The 17,217-nt window shown below is 34.9% G+C and overlaps 1 protein-coding gene across 5 annotated transcripts; it reads right to left on the bottom strand.

Annotated features, from left to right (window-relative positions):
• Positions 1-685: 685 nt before the first annotated feature.
• On the bottom strand, positions 686-8,198 carry LOC130946069 (protein PELOTA 1-like). 5 transcript variants are annotated; one of them, XR_009072223.1, is made up of 19 exons: positions 7,916-8,198; positions 7,330-7,435; positions 6,441-6,613; positions 5,482-5,667; positions 5,299-5,381; positions 5,133-5,211; positions 4,869-4,943; positions 4,729-4,785; positions 4,444-4,489; positions 3,881-3,956; positions 3,337-3,412; positions 3,215-3,247; positions 2,905-2,973; positions 2,623-2,729; positions 2,339-2,411; positions 2,164-2,207; positions 1,577-1,671; positions 1,358-1,464; positions 686-1,256 (listed from the first exon to the last, which is right to left on the bottom strand). XR_009072223.1 is itself a non-coding variant. In XM_057874751.1 (19 exons), exons 4-19 carry the CDS (start codon positions 5,530-5,532, stop codon positions 1,183-1,185), a joined length of 1,140 nt encoding a protein of 379 aa, XP_057730734.1. In that variant the 5' UTR covers positions 5,533-6,307; positions 6,441-6,613; positions 7,330-7,435; positions 7,916-8,197; the 3' UTR covers positions 700-1,182. The 5 variants fall into 5 exon arrangements, 4 of the variants coding, with proteins under 4 accessions (XP_057730734.1, XP_057730736.1, XP_057730733.1 ...); XM_057874751.1 differs by having other exon boundaries at positions 700-1,256; positions 2,169-2,207; positions 5,482-6,307; positions 7,916-8,197; XM_057874753.1 differs by having other exon boundaries at positions 700-1,256; positions 2,169-2,207; positions 5,493-6,307; positions 7,916-8,196.
• Positions 8,199-17,217: the final 9,019 nt, after the last annotated feature.

Raw genomic sequence — 17,217 nt, 5'->3', positions numbered from 1 at the left:
GTTGCTCAGTATTATGTTTAATTTGAGATAAATATGGAGACTGAGAGATAGATTTAGAATTTAAAAAGTTAAATGAGAATATTTTGAGAAGAAATGTTATTAAAATTTCAGTTTTAATTCTAAAAAATTTCAATTTCCTGTCTCAACTTTCTAAGGTAACGTTTGTTTTGAGATACTGGAACAAAAATTGGAAGACTGAGACTCATTATCATGTTTATTGGCTCAGAGACTGATACTAAAATTTCTGTCTTTGTCTCCAAAATTTTAGTATTTCAGTATCTCCAAAAAATCGGGATACAGGAGGCTAAAATTTTTAGAGACGAAGATTGAAACTTTAATAACATTTTATACCTAAAATACCATCATTTCAATTAATTAATTCCAATTTTACTCTTTGTACAAATTAAATTAGAACGTCATTCTTATTTCAATTTTTGTCTCCTATTTTACATCAAACAAAATACTAAAATTTATTTCAGTCTCTGTCTCTACACCAAACACTACCTAAAAGTACTAAAAAGACGGAAACTGTGTTCTAAGACTGAAATTTTAATTATAATCTCTGGAAATAAACACGACCTTAGAAAATTCTCCATTACCAATAGTTTTTATTGACAACCAATGTATTGATAGTCTATTTTATCCAATTTTACTAACGACTCGTAATTTTATCGATATCAAATTGTAGTGTATAATAGTTATGTATGCAATAAATTTCATAGCGGTAGGAATTTATTGTTGATTGTCTGCTGATAGATATCCAAAGGTTTATGCTTGTTAACCTAAACAAATTAACGAGTACCTTATACAGGAGATACTTGTATCATGTTGGTTGCTCAGTACAGTCCTGAGCTGGAATAACTTGGATTGCATGTTTTGGAATGTTATCAAAATGTTGTAAAACAAGCTAGCTTATAGATCACACTTTACTCCCTCAATTGTTAAAAAAAATTGAGAGAAACCATTTCCGCAAACTACCAGCATTGTCATTCTCGTGTATAACTTTAAGTGGGAAAAAGTGGAGACTAGATGCCTACTTTTGTTTCCCATCTCCGGTGAAAAATTATTTTATAAACATAACAATACAAAGAATTACAGATTCATAGATGATGGTGAGTGTTAATTTCAACATATAAATACCAAGCAATACAGGTTATTATCACAAAGGGTGCTGTTGCAACATTACATTTCAATGTCTTCAAGATCAGGCAGAGGAAACCGAAGAATTGCGGCAATGCCACTTATCTGTGCTAGCTCTGTCCATCAACAGCAAAGGACAATTTGAGTTCTAAACAAATACATACAATAGCCAGACATAAATTGAGTTCTAGAAAAATAATAAAGTAAAAACACTCACGTTCTCCAGAGACATGCAAGGATGAAAATACATGGACAGAGCCTCCTGAATCCTTAACTGAGTTGACCAACTCGACAAACTTTTGTCTTGTTGCTATATCTGAATTCCTGTAGCGAAAAGCATGTAGATTAAGGCACAAAGTTCCAATGTGAACTTGAAAGGGCATGGAGAAAGACACTGCTGAAAACATTAAGTTCAGTTATAATGATACATTGGCACCTGAAAAGATCATCTGTAATAAGAAGCGTTTGCACAGCTAATCGTTCATTGGCGACCTCAACATGTTTAGCTCCGTAGCAAGCTCGGGCTGGATCCTGAACAAACCCAAACAGTATTCAATCAAAATTTCCTTGATTTCTCAAAATAGAGGGGCCAGCTTAAAGGATGCGCATATGCAGTTGAGATTAAAACAGAATCAATGTTTGTAATTTTAGTTATCACTTGATACCAAAATAAGAATGAAAAATGAAAAGGAAATTTCATGGAATATGACAAGATGTTTTTCTCTTAAGGAACTAACTTTAATAAATCTAGCATCCGATAATCATTACAGCAATTTATGATGCAAGTGCCTAGAAGGTCAACAGTTTTTTAGTCAATAATTTTCTACTATTGCTATTAACAAAAAGAAGTTATATGCAGATACTATTGATTTACCTAAATCTATCGTGTCTCACCCTATAGATGCTTAAGAGGAACTAATACTAAAGTCATTAGGAGCAAGAGAACTTTTCATATAGAAGATTCAACATTCCAATCATAACATGGACAAGGCAACAAAAGAAACAATCTCTCAAGAATGGAACCTGACATTTGAAAGCATGTCATAAAAATCCTTCATAGCTCGAACCTGAAGAAAAAGATAAAGTAGATAGTTTAGTTCCAGTCTCAACAGATAATAAAATAAACAATATTTGGAAATCGTTGAGCATGGCCAATTGGATAAGTGCATTGTGTTTACTAAATTGGTTATCATGGTACCTCTTGTGCTGCCTTAGTATCTTTAATCATATTCATAACATTTGGAGCATCAAGAACCTCCTTTAAACTATGCCTACAGATAAGAAATTATAAAGTGAAAGAAATGAGATTTACAGACTTCAACAATTATATACAGAGCAGATAACAACACAACTGTTAAGAAGGCGCAGTTAACCACATAATTTTCATGTGCTATTTAATGCCAGCTATCACATTGAGACAATCACCAACTACTACAAAACTAGAAATAGATAAGAGAAGATAAAATGAAGCAGCAAGCACACTTGTATCCCGAGGTTGTGTGCACAAGAATAATGCGCGACTTGTTTTCAATAATAGGGCGCAGCTGTCTTCTTTCTGCCTCCAAAAATAAGTGACGATGAAACTGATCCTGAAATAGAAATAAAGGAAAAAAATTATTACCGCTACAAAAACCTCTATATCAGAATCCTGTTAACCCTTTGCATCTACAAGAAGACAAAAATAATAATATTACTGAATAGAAAGATTTAATGCCTTATCAAATTTGTAAAACTAAAATAAATCAGCAGGGAACGGTGGCAGACCTTTGTAAATCCTGGACTTGCGATTACAGCGCAGCGAACCACATTGAAATCTATATGTTTCAAGAAAGCCTAAAACAGATTGGTAGAAACCATTATTATACTTGTAAATGCTCTCTTTTATGCTTTCTTTTAATAAAGAAAAAAATTATTATAGAAGCGAACAAAGACAGACAGAGCAAAAATGAAAAATAAGATATCCTCCATAGCAAGGCAAGATGGAAAAAAAAAAGGAAAAAAACAAAACAAACACAAAGCTATGATAAAAATAGATATTTGGTACATTGCCATGTTTTGTATTTGTTAAATTTACCTGTAAAACATTTTCGAAGAACTTATTCAAAGCCTACAAAAATGAAGTAAGACACTTTAGAATATGTTCAAGTCAACGAATTCATCCAATGATATATCTTGGAATAGAGTAAGAGGACTTACTGACTCATAACCAGCAATAGCAGGTCCATGCTTGCGAGGAATCGAGGTTTCTATCCGAGAACGGGTAATAGTCATACTGTTACATCAATCCAAATAAGATGAGTTATCTGATCGAAACAGCATGATTACATGTCAAAAGTTTGAAACGAATATCAACAAGAAGAGTATGTGTTGGGGATTTGGGAATTATGAGGTGCCCAAAGTCCCACATCAAGTAATATGTGATGCTATAGAATGCAAAAATAATTGTCCAAAAGTTCCAAACTATCTTCTCTAAACAGTACTATAATGCTTGATGTTGTATTTAAGGAAAGTAGTTCTTCCCCCTTAATAGCTAGCATTTAAGGTGAGGTTTCCCATTCTCCTTAGGTACTTAACAGCATGTATTCAGTTCTTAGTGTATTATGTTCCTCAAAGAAATCAAACACATACATCATGTATAAAATGCTAAAATAATTGTCCAAAGTTCCAAACTATCTTCTCTAAACAGTATTATAATACTGATCGTGTGAATGAAATCCATTCAAGTGAAAGTTCTCAGTACCTTCTACCAATAAGTAGGATATGGGCTAGTCCTTCTTGCATCAAAACCACAGCTAGATCAGCACTTGCACCGGGATCTGCAAAATATGCATGGACATTTTGTTCACCATAATGATTTACCAATATTCACACTAACGCTGGTATCTAGAATATCATGGTACTTAGTAGTAAAGAGTTTAATTTTGATTGGTAAATAATAATATATTCAGGAAAAAAAAAGCATTTTTTCCTGCTGAAATTGTATACAAAAGGATGATTTAAATTGCTTCATGATTTAAGATATGTTTTAATCTAATCATATGAATATGTTTCAAGACTAAGAAAGAAAAAAACATTTTTTTTTCTGCTGGGATTGTATACAAAAGGATGATTTAAACTGCTGCATGATTTAAATTTGCACTAATGAAGAAATATATTCAAATTATCAGTCCTTGGTGACTTTCAAATAGAAAACATCAAACTTTTAAATTGTAAGGAACTAATTAAAATTTTGGTAAAATTATAGGGACTAATAGAATAATTAAACCCAATATCTATTAAATTTTCCAGATTCAGATTACACACCAGAGGCCTGCTGCAGTACTTCCAAAGCATATGAATCCCAAACCTCCTACAAAAGGAATATGTAATATTCAGCAATCATAATTCTTCAAAAGAGTGCAATAAAATTACAGATCATAGAGATTTCATTAGAATTTCATCCTTGATACAGACAATGGTAAACATAATGATTTTGTTACCAAAAAACCAAAAATAAAAAACAAAAAAGAGAGGAGGCAAGCAAAGGATCTAGCACTTGTATTATAACATAGAAGAATGCCTGACAGAAGAAAAATGATCAAAGAGCACCTTTCTAAGAACAAAGGGTCGCTGTAGCTCGAGTTCCAAAGTATGGAATGCTCCTATCTGCAGCACAGTCAGTTACAAGGCTGAGAACTAGAATTCAAAAGAATCAATTAAGAGTCAAAGCTGGTATGGCAGTTAAGTACCTTAACATGTTCATTCTCTAATATGTTCTTTCCACGAATTCGCAACATAGAGCCTTCTTTGTCGTAATCTGCAACCTGAAACACAACAGAATGAACACAATAAATAAATGTCATTGGATTAAGATAAAGGGCAGAATATAACAGCCTATTTGGTTTGATTCTAACTTTCATTCTCAGATAATAGGTTTTCAAATTTCATTATTAATCACAAGAAAAGGTCCTTCATTGAGATTTTCAATCATTCATTTCACAAAAATCATGTACCTCTTCAACTTTAATTTCCAATTTGAGCTTGATCCGTTCTGCTTCCCGTCCACCAGAAGCTGCTTCTCTAAGAACCTTCCTGTTAACAAAACAAACAACAATTTCAAATTCAGATCCTCCATAGATACCACACAAAGAAAACCATGACAGAGTGCAAGTGAAGTACCTAACAGTAACTGCCATGACAGAATCACCTGGAGCAATCAAGTTATAAGCATACCATAGATCATCCGAATCCACTGCCACCATCTGTATAATCAATCAACAATTGAAATAATTGAATTCAAAAATCAAAGCACTGAGTGAGTGAGTGAGTGAATGAAAGAATTGGAATTGAAAGAAATTGAACCTTAACACTACCAGGTCCATTGCGTACAAGGTCTTTCCGAACAATCTTCATGCTATTTCCTGACTGAATCTTGAGGCTTCCAGGAAATCAGCGAAGAAACTATCACTGGGACGATTGTTCCCAACTCCCAACAAAATTCCAAAAGCCTTTCTCGGGCTTTCTAATGGGCTGCCTCCCAAAGTGGGCCTAGACCAACATATCCATACAGAGGTTTCTAATTTGTTAATATTTTTGTTCTATTAGAATATATAATTTAGCAAGATAAAAAAGAGAGTACATTAAACGTAACGTTTGTTTTGAGATACTGACATGAAAACTGAAAGGCCAAGACTTAGTATCATATTTGTTAAACAGAAATTGATACTATAATTTTAAATCAACACAATTAGTTCTTAAATTTCAACAACATATATTAATTAACAACAATATAAAATTAGAGAGATAATAATTTAAAATGATTTTATTTAATTTAATATCTATAACTTTTATAAATATAAAATCTATGTTACACTTTTATTATATTTAATATTATTCAATTATTCGAATAAATTAAAGTAAACAATAATTAAAAAAATACAAAAAATAATAAATTTAAACTAGAGGAATGATTTGGTTTTTGAATTCCAAAAGAGAGAAAGAAAGGGAGTTGAGAGCGTTAAGAAAGAGAGAGAATATGAATTGAATGTGAGAGAAAGAGAGAAAATGGTATCAATGATGTTAGTAGCAGTGCAGCAACGAGTCACGGGTTTTGGGCCATGGGACGCGTATTGCGCATGCACACAATACGCAGGGGACGGATGTTCATCAGAATGGTGCCCCCAGCCTCCTGTTAAACTCCATTTTTTATCATTTCAGGAAAAAACTCACTCTCCAATTATTAAATAAAAAATCACCAATGTCCAAGTAAAAATAAATTTGAGATACACAAGAGGTAAAGGTTCTAGAGGGTTATAACCTACCTAGGAAAGTTTAAGTCTCCTCCTTTATCGGTGACTGTAATTTCGTCATTAATTTTCGCAATTTGGGAGAGTCAATGCAAGATCTCTGTAAATCAAGGTTCTAAGAACCGGATCGGTCATCGAACCGCTCTAGTCACTGGTTCACTGGTCCAATTGGTCTAACCGTGGTTCAACTGAAAAAACCGTTTTAGAATAAAATAATAAATAAAGTATAAATAAACATCCTAGAATATAAAAGCAGCTTGTGAGTGACTATCGAAAGAAATGCCAATTCAAATAGTACAAAGTGTGAAGATATCAGATAATACCATGATATATTGAAAGAAACCCAATAAACAACACTATAATCGCTGTTCCAAGAAGTCCCAAGAGAATGCAAAGCTAAATTAAACCAGTAAATACAGAAAGTAACATTTCAAAGAGAGATAACAAGTATATCAATACTCAATACTCTTAATTGTTATTATCCTATTCCGCAACATATGCAAGCTATAATGTACAAATACTTCGTTTCTACTCAAATATCTGTACCATAGGCGTATCTGCATCATATACTATTGAATTAAACTTCCTAATTGTGACTATAGTTTTGATAAAATGGCTGTATTTACATATTCCTATTTGTGCAAAACGGAAGGCCAGACTAGCTAGCTTTAATTCTCTTACAAGAAACTAGTATAACTTGGAAAACAACAATGATAAAGCCATGAAGAGATTCAATTAGTTCCTACTATACAACACAATTAGATCAAAACTAAGGATGAATTTTCAGTATTAAGAAATCAACTGTGTCTCTTGAATCTCCAATTCAATTATGTTAGTAATCCAAAAGAGTTGACTTATTATACAATGAACGAGTGCAGAAATAAAAGGAAAGATGAAGAGGTACCAGAGGGCAGAAAAAGAGTTAGTTTTCTTGTTCCTATGTGTGTGAGAATGCGCTGACGCTGCGGAAATCCTTTTGCTGGTTCAGATTGCCATTTTCCTTCTCAGTTCTGATAAAGAACATTGACAATTGAGAAAGATGATCAACACAGCAGAACCACAAAACACACAACAGCACACCAGAACCCACAGTAGCAGCAGCACAGCCAGAAAATTAATAGCAGCACAAAATTAATACTACCAACAGCATTCAGCAACACAAATTATCATTCAGCAACAAACAGCATTTGATTTGATTTCCATTTTTAGCATTCAGCAACAAACATTACAAAACAGCAACAAGTTGCACCTAATCACACTAAACCTGAAATCAATATAGCTAAACAAACATTTCAATAATGATTTGATTTCCATTTTTAGCAGCAGCAAGAAAATTTCAACAAAAATTTCAGGAATTAAAAAAAAGAGCAGCAGCACAAAATCAACTATTTGATTTTCCATTTATCCAATCACAATTTCACATTCAAAAATCAGCAAACAGAGCATAAAAGGAAGAGAAGAACCGAAGAAGTGAAAGCAATGCCACTAACCTTTGACGGAGACACGGACGGCGATCGGCGAGACGGCGGTGAGCTGCTCCAAGTTCGAGAGAAGCCAGGGAGGACGGGGACAGGAGGAAGGAGGACGCCGAGCTACAAGAGAGGGCCTGGGCTACAAGAGAGGACGCGGAGGCGCCGACAGCACGGACGGCGGCGGCACTGCGGCAGAACCGTTGCAGGGAGAACCTAGGGTTTTGGTTGGGTGATTTGAACTTTGCTTGAGAGATCAGACTTCAGAGGGATAGTCGAATTGGGGGTGGGGTGGGGTGGGGTGTTGGGGGGAAGGGGGGTGAGTGAGTGGGGGATGAAAGTTGGGTTTTTTTTTTTTTTGAAATAACGAGAACGACGCCGTTACAAGAATCGGTCGGTTTCCAATCCGGTCCAACCGGCCAGTAACTGTTTCTGCACGGTTTGAAAATTGGAAGTTTTAGGAGGAGGATCAGATTGTTTACCACGCCGTTCCCAGTTTAACCAGTTCGATCGGCTGGTCCGATTCGATTTTCAGAATATTGCCTTAAATAGAGCAATTAATTATGTTGATAGGAGATTATTTCTGCTTTGGTCAAGTTTTCTTTGTTACTTTTAATTAGCTAATTTTAGGGTTTCTCTTAGAACATGTTCTCGTGTTGGATTCTTCTAGCACAATAATCTAATAATTTTTGTGAAATGGTAGGAATATCTGATGTTTGTGGATGAGACCGTGGAGATATTTAAAAAACACTCCAATATCTGACTGATTTTTTTAAATTGATCAAGATTTGATGTAACATTCAGTTATTATTTTTTTTTATGTTGGTGTAGAATAATTTGCAAAGGACGAATTACAGTAGCAAAATTTTTTTCACTAAATAAAATATTACTATATAAAAAATAAACTTACTTGTTAAATAAAAGTGTTGAAGTTGATAAAGGTGAAGATAAAGACGGTGACACTAATAAAGATGAGTGCTGGTTGCTGGAAGAGTGATTTGATTTTTGAATTTCAAGAGAAATAAAGAAAGGAAGGAAGTTGAAAATATCAAGAAAGAGAGAATATGAATTGAAAGTGAGAAGAAAAGAGGGAGTTGTATGAGTAATATTAGCAACAATGCAGCATCGAGTCACGTATTTAGGGGCATAGGACACATGTTGCACATGCATCCAATACGTAGAGGGAGTGGATCCTCTTCAGTAAAGAAAAAATTGAATAGTGTCAATTGTGATCTCTCATCTTTCATTGCTCTCTCTCTCATATTTATTTTTTTTGTCTCACTTATAAAATTAATGATGAGAGATCACACTTTATTTTTTCAAATGTTAAAAAAATTGGAGAGAATCCATTTTCATACGCAGGGAGCGTATGAGGATCCATTTCCATACGCAGGGAGCATATTGTGAGCGCAATACGCAGAGGGCAGATTGCATGTATGTCTAAATAGCACTGCCAGCCCCTTGATAAACTCCATTTTTTGTTATTTTTAGAAAAAAATCCACACTTCTCTCCAATTATCAATTAAACAATCGCCAATGTCTAAGTGAGAATAAATTTAAGATATACAAGAAGTAAAGCTTTTAGAGGGTTATAACCTATTTAGAAAAATTTGAATCTCCTCTTTTGTCAGTGACATCATCAATCTCCATAATTTGAGAGTCAATGCAAGATCTACTTAACTGGAACAATCAATTCTGTTGGTAGGATATTATTTTTACTTTGGTCGAATTTTTCTTATTAATGTGGCTAACTGCTTAGAGAGTCTGAAATGGGTCATTGGGCCTTTCTTAGACCATGCTTCTATGTTGCGTTCTTCTAGTACAGTAATTTAATAATTTTTTGTCCTCATAATCTAACCTTAAAAGACTTAAAATCCATTAACAAACAAAAGAATTTGGAGTTTATTGTAAGGATATTCAATGTAGTTCTCATAGTTTTAAAAACTAGATTAAATTGATCGATTTGATTTGGTTTATCAGGAATTGATCGTCAAATTGGTCTGGTTTAAAATAAAAATTGTTTGGCAATGAACAAATAAAAAAAAGTCAAAAAATTGATTAAATAGTTGATCAATCTCCAATCTTGAGTGTTATAACATTATAGCACTCACACACAAAATGACACAACACTAAAGGTTCAGGCGTATTACTAACCTCACCTAAATTTTGAATCTAGATGCACCTAACGCAATGCAAAAATTATTTCCTCTATACTAAGATATTAGGTGCAAGAAAGTATGGAGAGAGAATAAATTTAATATACAATGTGTATAATAGAAGTAAAATTAAAATTATAATCAGTTAATAATTAATTTAATTAATTTCTAATAATTTTAAATTTTAAAAATATAAGGATTTGATTATAGGAAATTATGTATTTCTCTATTTTACGCGTGCGAAAAATGTGCTGCAGTTTCTTCCTCTCTAGCAGTCTCTTTCACTCTCTTCGAACTGACACCGCAAAGATCACCACCATTCGCTGCCTAGAACGCAACCCGACGCCATCTAACTGTCCGAAAACGTCCGACGAAAACACCCCTTCACATACATTGCGTCTGTTGTGCAGCTTAAGACCGCCATGGCCACCGCCACCTTCAACGACATCGCGGCCTGATCCTCCTCGCCCTCGCCGTAGCACTCACCGGAAAGGCCGACTGCAGCAGCGGCCACAAGAGCCCTATGGTGTCCGTGTGAGTTTTCCTATCCGGCTTGGCGTTCGTCATCTTTATGATGACGGTTATCCGACCGGCGATGAAGCTGGTGTCGAGCCAATGAACAAAATGAGATGTTTGTTTTCTTCACCGCCAACAACCTTCTGTGCTTGCTATTAAGAACTAGTTCTTCTCAAACCAAACAAGTCATACACCTTCCCATCCCAGTGACATAAGCCTTTCCCTGCAGGGAAGGAAGATCAAAAGTCAATGTCTTCCATAGTAGTATTGTAGGGAACATATCACAACTAGCAAGCGTATTCACGTCAACATTTTAGCTTCGAATGGGTTGAAGACTAACGAATTTAGATGTTGGATGTTTAATTTACTAAGTATGTAAATAATTATTTTAATTTTTAATTGGATGGTTATTTTGTTTGATTCAGTTTAAATATATATAATTAACAAATGTTAGATGGTCATTTCACGAGATAGTCGGATGATTATTTTAATAACTACGTGGATGGTTGTTTGATGGCCGGTGAGAAAACTTCTAATGCCGGAGAAGTGGAATGATTGATGAAGATGGAATAGCAGACGGTTGGAGAAGAGAAGAGGGTGTTTGGGTAAATTCTATTGATAAATTAGGGTTATAATGGTTAATTTTTTTGAAATAATTGTTTGATTTTTTTTTCCTTTATATTAGAGTAAATTTAAAACTCATTGTACACATTATCAATATTTCTTATTGTCTGACTAACAAAATTCGATTTCATCCATTATTTGGCCATTGTCAAGGTTTAAATTTTGATACAACATATTAAGAAATACTATATTTTGTCATTTAACTAATATTTTTTTTGAATTTTTTTTCTTTGGTCCATGCCTAAAGCTTGTAGCCTGTGTGTTGTTTTGGTTTTGGTTTGTTATTTGTGGGATTAATATGAGTCTAAATTTATATATTCATTTATTTTGGAATGATGTGAATACAATGTTAGACTATAGTTAAAACTTGTGTATTAGTGACAGATATTTGTCGGTTAAATAGCCACATGAGACTTGATATTGAGTTGTGGTTAAAATTTACTTCTTTTTTTTTAAGCTCATATCTTATTTTATGGAATAAAAAAATCATATAAGTGAATAACAATAAGCAAATTAATTAAAAAGGCGTAGTTTAGAAGTCTTTAATTATAACTATACTAATAAGATAAATACTTTGGATTAGATCTTTATTTTATAAGGGAGCAGGTCATTTAAATACAAACAATATTCATCACTCATTTCTTAACTTTAGCAACTTATATAAATTTGAGAGAATTAATATAAGATTTCTTTAAATGGAGTAATCAATTTTATTGATAGATTTAACATAGAATTGGATTTTCTTAATTTTTTCCTGTATATTTTAGAGGTGAAATCAGGAAAAAAATATAAAAAGAAAAAATATTGAAGGATTAAATATTATATCTTATTTTTTCAGATAAAAGAAAAATTAAGAGGATTCATTTTTAATATCTACACTGTTTACTTACACTTATTATATGTTTTATTTTTCACTATTTACCAGAATCAGATTCTAATCTGGATGTGACTTTTTTTTTTTATTGCCCACAATATCCCCCAACCCGACTGGTCAATAATTAATCCGTCGCAGATCTGAGCTCATTTAAGGGTTTACCGCTGACCAATGGGTTACTGCATGCATAAGGTGGGATTTGAACTCCCGACACTTATTTAAACAGACGAGTGAGCTGATTACTCGACCAACTCAAATTGGTTTGAACGTGACTCTTTAAAGACATATGGTATGTCACTTGAACCAAACCTCCGACATGTGAGAATATTTTCTTTGAATTTGGGTTTTTCCTTTGGCCCATGCCTAAAACTTGTAGCATGTTTTTGTTGTGGTTTTAGTTTCTCATTTGTGGGCTTACTAATTGTTGATTTATCTTTGGGGTTATGTAAGTGTAACATGGGACTGGGTTGAAACTTATAAATTAGTGACAAAGATATTTGTATTCCAAATATCCACATCAAATTCGATCCCAAACAACAATTAAGTTGTGGTTAAAAAAGAGTTTTATAATGTGTGATAAAAAGAGTTATGATATTAGACTAATCATAGATTATTGACTTTTCTAATTCATTTTGAAACTAAATTTTATTTTTGTTTTAGCTGATATCTTATTTTATGGAATAAGAAAAAGTATATATAAATGAATAACGATAAACATGAGGTCTAATTTAAAAGTCTCAACAATAATTATGTTACGTCTACACTAAAATCAGTTACCAGTATAAAATATATGTTGAAATATAAATATACATTAAAAATAAATTAAACCACACATATATTTATACACAAATATATTAATGACTAATTTTAATGGTTAATTTTAATATACCAATAATATTTTTATAAGACAATTACTTTGGGTTAATTAGCCCTACATTTTATGAGGGGCTAGATGATTCAAAAACAAGCAAGTTTTATTCATCACTCATTCCTTAGCTTAGCAACTTAATTATATAGTACAAAGAACTTTTCTTTAACTAAGCTTTTTTCAACTTCTCAATTTACTAGACTCAAAGACAAATCTAAGGTGTTACCATTATATGAAGCAAAACAGAAAAGAAATAGGGTTAGGTGTTACTATTATATTATTTATACATACATAACTTTAATTATATGAAAAAGATATCATATATTCATATCCATTATACTCCATGCGAATTATTCTTATTTAATTTCATTAAACTTAAAATTTGATATCACCCCTATTTGAACACCAAAAATATTATATTTTATTTTCAAATTGAATATTATATATGTGGATGATGATTACCCTACTTTCTTAATAATAATAATAATAATAAATGTCTTTAATATGACAAGAAAGATGGAATAGACATAGAGAATGCATGCATTATGTTATGAAGGAACTCTAATGACAACTTTTGACTTATTTGGTTATGAATTAGAGGGGACCAAAGGAATCTCCAAGTCTTAATCAAGGGATTGAAACTTGTTAATAACCTCGATTTGAAGTTAACCGAGTCAATAATATGACAAGAAAGATGTTATTAATTCCACTACAACAACAACCTAACACCATAACAACACCATTAGACAACAAATTAAACAACTATGATCTATGTCCAATTCTCCTTTTGTTACACGTGTATTTATTTCAACGCAGATCAAACCATAGAGTTTTTTTAGGAATTAATATTCAATTTGGTCCTAAACTTATACGTAAATTTTAATTTAATCTCTAAAATTTTAATTGTTGGAGATAAGTGTAAATGTCCAACAAAATATTATCATAAATTATTATTATTATTATTATAAGAATAAATTTTTATAATTTATGATAGTATCCTTAATTAAAATTAGAAACGAATAATTACGATAGGGATCGTAATAATAAGATATATGTTTTTTTGAGTATTTTTAATTTAAATTGTTCTTAATCGTAGAATCACTAAAAATGGAACATTAGTGATTCGGATAGATTAATATATATATATATATATATATATATATATAGTCTTTATTGGATGAAGATTAATAAATTTCATTTATTAAATTATATATATAAATGGTATATATAGAGATATAATTATTGAACTAACTCACTCTAAGAATTCCTAATGGTTATAATTACCGTATATTTGTCAATAGGATATTCTTATAATGAACATAATATTAGAATTTTCCTTTGACATGCAACTATCATAGAAATTAACAATGTATTTGTTATACTTTGATTTCGGATACCTAACATCCTAGGGTGTTAGTTGAATGAACATTGTGTATGATTTAAATACTTATAGAATTAATGATTAGTCAAAATGGAATCTGTTCATACCCTGGCCCAATGTTAAGGGCCCAGGTCCAATCGAAAGGCCTGATCCAATAGATTAAGCCTAGCAAAGCACCCACCACCACTCAAGAAGTCGGTGTCAACCACGACTTAGTACGAAGAGGTCGGTTATGAGATTAGCTGGCAGATAAATACTCATTCAAATGAGTAACCGCCCCTGAAATCTCTCTAACCACTTCATAAAGCCATATCTTAACCTCCCTAAGATAATGGGACGGTTATTATCCTAAAGATACGGCGCTACTCCAACGGTGGTTATTGGCTCACCACTATAAGTACACTGACACGCCTCAGGTATTCCTAAGTCCAATACTCTCTAGACCTGCTCACACTCTTGCTAACTTAGGCATCGGAGTGTCTTTGCAGGTACCACCCCCCATTCACACGCGAGCACAAGTCGGACGGAGCCTCCCGAGTTGCGGACCTACCTGGAGTCCTCCTCTATTATACACTTGGGCCGCCGAACGCCATCCATTGGACTAATCTCCGGTTACCTACCGTAACATTGGCGCCGTTGCCGGGGACCCGCGAGATCATCCCTCGATGGCAGAAAGATCCCATGAAGAAGGCCATGTCGAAACGGATTCTGAGCAAGAGAATCTAGACATGGGCAATGACAATGAAGACACAGCCCAACATCAAGACAATGATCAACACAGAGAGGGTATCTCCGGAGTAAAAAATTCGAAGGTAAATTCCTCAGATGGGCGTGAATCAGAAAAAGGCGGACCAGCTCACGTAGCTGAACTAATGGGATTGGTTCATAGCCGCCTGGAGCAATTGGAACAAGAGCGGGAGAGGCAAAGGGAAACCGAAAGGTACCTTAAAGAAGAGATGGAACGGCGAAAAGAGTTAGAAAGAAAACTCTTGCAGCTAGAATCCTCTCTCAAGAACTCCCGCGATGAAGGAGAAGATCAACTCCCAGGCGGGGAAGATCCTTTCAGCGAGGACATAATGAGGGCAAAAGTTCCAAGGAACTTCAAAAGCCCTGATATGGACCTCTACGATGGAACTACGGATCCAAAGCATCATCTTAGCAACTTCAAAAGTCGGATGTATCTAGCTGACGCCTCCGACGCTACGAGATGCAAGGCTTTCCCGACCACTTTATCGAAAGCAGCGATGAAGTGGTTCGATAGCCTTCCCCCAAGATCCATCACTAGTTTTGAAGACCTCTCAAGGAAATTCTTGATGAGGTTCTCAATCCAAAAAGATAAGGTAAAACATGCACCCAGCCTCCTGGGAATAAAGCAGGAGGTCGGAGAGTCTTTACGAGCCTATATGGAAAGGTTCAATAAGGCATGTTTAGAGATCCAAGACCTGCCCACAGAGGCAGTAATAATGGGGTTAGTCAATGGACTCAGAGAAGGTCCCTTCTCACAGTCCATATCTAAAAGACACCCCGTCTCCCTAAGTGATGTACAAGAGAGGGCCGAGAAGTACATCAACATGGAAGAGAATGCAAAGCTAAGAGACCTGAGTTCACGACCTGGACCCACTTCCTCCTCTAGGGAGAGAGAAAGGGAAGTCAAAAAGAAGGAAGAACTCGGTCTCGAGAGGCCCAGGAAGTATCACTCTTATACTCCTCTAAAGACTTCTATAGTGGACGTATACAGAGAGATTTGCAACACTGAAAGGCTACCACCCCCAAGACCTATTAAAAATAAAAAAGGGGGAAGTCGCAGCGAGTATTGTGAGTACCATAAAATATATGGTCACTCCACCAACGACTGTTACGACCTCAAAAATGTGATAGAAAAGCTGGCTAGAGAAGGCCGGCTTGACAGATATCTCATGGAGAGGTCGGACACCCATTGAAAGAGAAAGCGGGATGATATGGACAGGAGAGATCCGCCACCACAGACCCCAGAGAGACATATCCATATGATCTCGGGAGGATTTGCGGGAGGCGGGATCACCAAATCTTCTCGCAAAAGACATCTCAAAAGAGTCTACCAAGTCGAGGAAGAGACACCCGACTTCCCCACCATCTCATTCACGAAAGAAGATGGGCAAGGGATAATCCCCGGGCATGATGATCCCGTGGTGATAACTATGATCCTAGCCAACGCCCATCTCCACAGAACCCTAGTAGACCAAGGGAGCTCGGCGGATATCCTTTTCAAGTCGGCCTTCGACAAGCTAGGGTTAGATGAAAAAGAGTTAAGAGCTTACCCCGACACCCTATACGGGTTAGGGGATACGCCAATAAAGCCACTGGGATTTTTACCCCTTCACACTACCTTTGGAAAAGGGGAAAAATCAAGGACTCTGAGCATAGACTTTATAGTCATCGATGAAGGGTCAGCCTACAATGCCTTAATCGGCAGAACTACCCTTAATCGCCTTGGAGCAGTGGTATCAACTCCTCACCTCTGCATGAAATTCCCGACTCCAGGAGGAATAGCAACGGTGAGGGGAGATCAGAAATTGGCAAGGAAGTGCTATAACGAAAGCCTAAACCTGAGAAGAAAGGGCAAAGAAGTCCACACCATAGAGTTGGGTGGAGCAAGAACCAGAGAAGAACTACGGCCCCAACCGGGAGAAAAAACCGAGGAGATACAAGTCGGTGAAGAGGAAGGAAAAAACACTTACATAGGAGCCAACCTAGGGGAAACCCTAAAACAAAGGTTGGGAGAACTCCTAAGAACTAATTCCGACCTCTTCGCATGGAAGGCTTCCGACATGCCCGGGATTGATCCCGAGCTCATGTCCCACAAGCTCTCGGTTTTCCCAGGGTCCCGACCTGTACAGCAAAGAAGACGCAAGCTCGGCCCAGAAC

Source organism: Arachis stenosperma, chromosome 8 (genome assembly GCF_014773155.1).
Source record: "Arachis stenosperma cultivar V10309 chromosome 8, arast.V10309.gnm1.PFL2, whole genome shotgun sequence".
Taxonomy (NCBI): domain Eukaryota; kingdom Viridiplantae; phylum Streptophyta; class Magnoliopsida; order Fabales; family Fabaceae; genus Arachis; species Arachis stenosperma.
The sequence above is the reverse complement of the archived record's forward strand: the minus strand, read 5'-3'. Positions and strand labels throughout refer to the sequence as shown.